Raw genomic sequence first — 5,941 nt, 5'->3', positions numbered from 1 at the left:
GCTGTCTTCCCTCTAGTTTTCACTGCTAAATTAGGGATGGACCACGAATTTCAAATCAAAATAAACTACGACTACATACTCTCGTCTGTAAATGAATTCGCTTTGCATCAGGAATGTACTATCTTGTACAAGACTGACCAAATTTTAAGTTAGCTAAAAACGTCTTTACAAGTTGATTTTAAATAGAATGGTCCTTAAAATATGTTTTTTTTACGTAAATACAGACTTCAGTTGGCAAGATTATTGGCTCACATAGATGATGCGAGTTCAAGTCGTTCTCGTAAATCTCTCCTTGCTAGGTGACGCTGAACACGCTCCACACTTTCGGCTGTGAAAACGTTTTACAAAAGCGGCAGTCAGTTCTACTGTTCATTTAAGAATAGCCATAAAGTAAACTGTTGCTGTCCATCCTTTGGTCTTAAAATATATTATACAAGAATAATTCCAAGGAGGGCTGTTTTTGAACCTTGGGATTCCTGACTTGATCGCTTATTCCATGTATTTAACAAGGCACCGTTCAGCTGGATATTTGGCATATCAATCGAACCAATAGTATTTACAGACTTTTAGATGAATAAATCATACCACAATTATTAATGTCACATTATTATGTGAAGATGATTTTCAGCTAACCAAACGTCCATGAATGGTTTGACCTAGAACCTAATTTGATTGGTCATAATATTCTCGATTTTCATTGAAAGAAGGTTACTGAAGAACCCACCCACCTTTCATTTCTAAACAAATCAAATTACTAGGGGGAATTTAACCGTATTACTGTTGCGTTGCCGCCCTCTTAAATCAGATATTGCTACTAGAACTGGGTGAACTGTACTCTGAATTACCCTAAAGTAAGGTTAATGTCACGAACCATCATAACGTTTCTTTGTCTCAAACTTATTATCATATTTCTAAGTGATGTTTAATTAATTTTCTCCATTTCTTTCATGTTGCCAAAATACCTTACTGAGATGTTTTGTAAGAACGTGTAACAGTGAAGATGTGATATTTTGTGTCGTGATGTCAACAGTACGTATTTATTGGCGTTCTGGGCATGTGAATTCAAGTGTTCACAATTCAAATCCTCATTGACGCAAAAAACCCGCCACACTAAAAAATTAACAGTCATATCCTATTATTGGGCCAGTCGTGAATATCCTAGGTGTTAGCGGTTGGTGTTACTAATTATTTTACCTCCAGTCCATCACATCAAAATTCTGAACAAATAATATTTATATAACTTCACGCGAAAAATTCAAAAACAAAAGAAAAATTTAAGCTAAAAATCATCATAAATGATTACACAGGCCTGCAACTTTAAACTTCATAAAAGTTGTTTTGGCTTTAATAACGAATTGTTTCAATAACTAAGCTATTCAGATTTCTAGTTTAGTGTTTTCTATCACGTAAAATTTTTTTTATAAATCGAGAAGAAACAAAAACTCTTACTTCAGACAAATTTACAACAAACTCGCCACAAATACAATACAACATCAGTGATGACAAAAAAACTCACTGGTAGAGAAACAATATATGTGTAAAAATGGCTGGTTTAGGTTGAGAAAACTTTTTATGCAGACGATGACCGAAGAAGGTCGAAACGTTGTTCGCTCCTCTGAATAAAAAAATTTCTCAACTCAAACCAGCCGTTTTTACATACATATAATACAACATATTTGGGTCATTCACACAACCTCTTGTTTCCATGGCGACGAATACATAGTATTATTAAGAAAACTATAATGTCAAAAAGTATGCATAAACAAATACGATTATCTAGAAATGACACGCTATGCGGTCTGTTAACCGCTTATATACTAGCGGTGTTTTTTTTGGGTTCTAGAACGACCAATAAGAGTCTCACGTCGCGATTGGACTAAAAAAATCTATAGCCAGTAATTGTCAACATTTTAAGCATAACAAAATGTGAATTTAGTTCAGTAAAAGTGATTCACTTATATAAATGTACATATGACAGTTTTGTGAAAAATCAATACTTGGTAGAAGAAAACGAATATTATTTTCGGATTCCATGTACAGGAATCACATGACAACATATAAAAATTCCAAGACATTAAAACCATTGCAGGCCTATGTTATTAATCAAAATAGCATAATGAAACATAATCTAAGATGCACTAAAAATTTACGTTAAAAATGTTAATTAAACCTTATGTCTTGAATATTGATTTCCAGATATTCGGTAAAGAATTTAAACTGAAGAGAATTTTAAGGTCCACTTTTAGTCAGAACAAGTTATAATTAATTGGGCACCAATAATACTTTATTTCTCTTATTTGTTAATCTTAGTTCTTTTCTGGGTGAATATGTCTGTCAGTTAGACATTAGACACTGCAAAGACGTCACATGAGGGACGCTTAACATTGCAATTTGTATTGTCGTGCCGTCAATAAAACGTATGCATGACCTCAATCGTGCAATAAGCTTGTTGTGGTGGTTATCTGAGTGAACTTACTTATAAAGAATACTCTGTATTGCTTAGTTATGTCAATTGAAATGACTTCAAGTGAAGTTAGTATTCAAAATGTTTTTGTTATTGGAATGTTCATAATGATATTCTGAGTGAATTTGGCACTCAAATAGTCCTGATATGCTGTACGTGGTTTTTCATATTTGTTGAATAAAAACGCACAAACAAATATTTTGGTTTTTAGTTATAAGGACAGTTTTAAGATTTAGTAATATATTCTAACATTTAGTGGTTAAATCAAGTAAGCGAGGAAAGATTATTGTAACGAGCCGTGTAAAAGACTATCACATATGAGGAAATTAACATATCACAAATGAAATAAGACGTAGAAAACGGCCGTTTGTGAGAATTCCACTAAATGTTGTGAGTTTGTTAAATTTAGAAAAAATATTTTTTAGTGATATGCATCTTAGTAAGGAAACAACTTCTTAGAGGATCATTTTTCGATGGAGATTCTCACTAAGATTGGTTCATTTGAGAAAAAGTTACACGTTTAAAACTTGTGACTGTTACAATATTGATTTTTAATTCATTCAAATATCAACACGTATATAAAGTAACCTTATCACAATACCAATTCTTGGAAGGATAAAGCTAGGCAAATAAGTGGTCAGGCTTAGTGTTTGCAGGAAAAAACATCGAGTTTCTTGAACCTCTGTGGAACATATTTTTAAAGGCCCTCTTGAAGTTGTCATTACACAAAGCGTAGAGAAAAGGGTTGATAGTGGAATTTAAGTAGCCTAACCAAATCGTAGCAGTGTGGATCTTAGGGTCTATACAGTCATCACAATATGCGGTGACAATAAAAGTTATGATATAGGGCAGCCAACACAAGACAAAAGCCCCCATTATGACCCCCAACTGACGAGCTGCCTTCTTCTCTTGACGTAGATTTGAAGCCATGCTCTTCCTAGTCACACGCATGCGTAATGCGGTTGTTATGTTTGGTATGAGTCGAGTGCCCGGTCTGAAGCTCGAGCGGGTAACAGGCCGAGATGGGACAGGGTCATATTGTCTTAACGATCTCTGGCCTTTGCGGTCTTGTAATTCAGAACCATCTATGTATCTAGCAGAGTCAGATCTGCGCGTTTCACGAGAAGGATATAATTCGATCAATTCTAAAGACTGTTTATTTTTTCTTTTCTTAGACTTTAGGCAATTTTTGGAGGATTTTTGGAATTTCAATTGACACAGTTTGATATTTTTCCCTGAAACATTTTCTCTGCTGTCCTTTAAATTGCTGTCTCTCATAACGTCAGTAGTACCAGTAGCAGCATAGTTTTTGCTTACAACACCTCTCAACAATAATGTCTCAGCTCCACTGGCAGGCAAGATGTCAGTCTTCCCTGTGACGTCATCATACTTCTGGTTATAAAAGGAGGGGTTTAAATTTCTGTTGAATAAATCTGGCGACGGAACAGACGCCACCGTCAAGTTGTGAAAGGATGGGTTGGTATCGGAATCTCTGCTTGTTGTTCGGATACAAGCTCTTCTGATTCCAGAATTTTCAACTCCAGTTCTCGAACACGTTGCCTGCATCAATTCACCGCTTGGAGAACGTGATAGTTCCGTCCTCCTATTAACAGCTTTCATATCTTCATATCCATCATCAAATGAAATATGAAGCTGTTTTTGACAAGTTTGTCTTCTCTCCTCGCCATTTCTCCATTGGGTGCTCCTCATCCGTCTCTCGGAAACCTTAATGTTTTCTTCTGCGCATATTTTATTATCATCCTGTGATCCCTTAGTGTTACATTGTCCAACTTCAAACTTACTTCGCTTCTTTATCTCGTGGAATATTTTCGCATACAGACATATCATCAAGATAATCGGGACGTAGAAATTAGCGGTAGACGTAGACAACTTGAAGAGAACGTTATCGGCGAACTCTGTTTCACAGACATCGCCAGGCTGTTTTCGAACACCACCATTATACCAGTAGTGCCAGCCAATGATCGGGACGATCCACATCGCCGACAACAACCACACGACCCCAATCATTATAAGTGCCCTCTTTTTAGTTCGTTTCCGCAAGTATTTTAATGGAGAACGAATAGACCAATAGCGGTCCAAACTAAGAATAAACAAATTTAAGATGGAGGCTGTGCTGGCAGTGTAGTCCACTGAGAGCCAGAACTGGCACACCACGATACCAAACATCCAATCTCCGGTTATAGCGTACGCCGAGCTGATTGGCATGACTATCATCCCCACAGTGAGGTCCGCTATCGCCAGGCTCATGATAAAGATGTTACTTACCTGGAAGAAAGAAAAAGTCAGTGAACAAGAAGCAGTTTACCAAATAGAAGTTATGGTACAACTAATACAACTTTTACTAAACTAGTAAGCGATGTGATTTAGTAGTTAAAATGCTGAGCTATTATGCATCTGATGGTCCGAGGTTGGCGTCCTGTTGTCTAAATAAATTGTCCTTTTCAGTTTGGGACCATAAGATGAATTGTTGTTTGTTGATTTTTTTAAACCAAAACTACACAAAAACTATTTGCGTCCACCATCTCTAATTTGAGAATCATAGACTAGAGGTAAAACAGCTAGCCAATTTTATCTACCGCTAATTGTAGAGCCGCTTTTTACCAACGAATAATAGGGTTGACCATAACATTGTAATACTCATACAGCTAAAAAGGCGAGCATGATCAACAGTGTGTTTCGATCATGCGACCAGTATATTGCAAATCAAGTGGCCTAAACTCCATCCATATTGCAAGTCAAGTGGCCTAAACTCCAATCCATTCCAGGTTGCTCTATAAGAGTGACACTTAAATTCCATTATTCGACTAAAGTAGTATAAAAGCCTACCTGTCCTCTCGCCTATAAGTTAAAAATTAGGTACAGGTATTGCAGATAGCCATCAAGTAGCTTTCCGTATTCAAGATGTGCTAAAAACACGTAGGTCCAAGAAGTCTTGATAAAACTGGAATAGAAACCCTTATAACCCGAGAATTTTCGAAAGATGGACCTTTCTTCTTCAGGGAAAATCGGGGAATGCTCAGCATAATTGAACGAGTGATATATAAAGATTTAGTTTGGTAACGTCATAGAGGTCATCGGACTTTCCGGGAATAGTTTATTTCTCTGTGTAGTGTTGTAAGTGTCTCATTTCCAGTGCTATGTAGCCGGTAATGATACTGTATATGAAAAGATGCTGGTGGTATTTTAACTTTGGAATGGATAAAATATGCGTGTTTTCTTAAGAACTGTGTTTAGGTGTTTAAGTAAAAAAATAACGATAACACCTGGAGAGTGACTGAGAAAGATATGTTATACAAATTAATTTAAAAACAGGAAAAAAGAATTATTTCATAAAAAGTAAGAGAAGAATAAAGTTAGTTTTCGGACAAAGTTGAAACTAATGGCCAGAGATCACTGATTCCTGATCTATATTAGTTCAGAAAGGTTGAAATTAATGGCCAGAGATCACTGATTCCT

The 5,941-nt window shown here is 36.1% G+C and overlaps 1 protein-coding gene across 1 annotated transcript; it reads right to left on the bottom strand.

The window, feature by feature from the left end:
• Positions 1 to 3,085: 3,085 nt before the first annotated feature.
• On the bottom strand, positions 3,086 to 4,837 carry LOC143236297 (histamine H1 receptor-like). Its single transcript, XM_076474567.1, has one exon. It carries the CDS (start codon positions 4,730 to 4,732, stop codon positions 3,086 to 3,088), a length of 1,647 nt encoding a protein of 548 aa, XP_076330682.1. The 5' UTR covers positions 4,733 to 4,837.
• Positions 4,838 to 5,941: the final 1,104 nt, after the last annotated feature.

The sequence above is a fragment of the Tachypleus tridentatus genome, chromosome 13, assembly GCF_004210375.1.
Source record: "Tachypleus tridentatus isolate NWPU-2018 chromosome 13, ASM421037v1, whole genome shotgun sequence".
Lineage (NCBI taxonomy): Eukaryota > Metazoa > Arthropoda > Merostomata > Xiphosura > Limulidae > Tachypleus > Tachypleus tridentatus.
The sequence above is the reverse complement of the archived record's forward strand: the minus strand, read 5'-3'. Positions and strand labels throughout refer to the sequence as shown.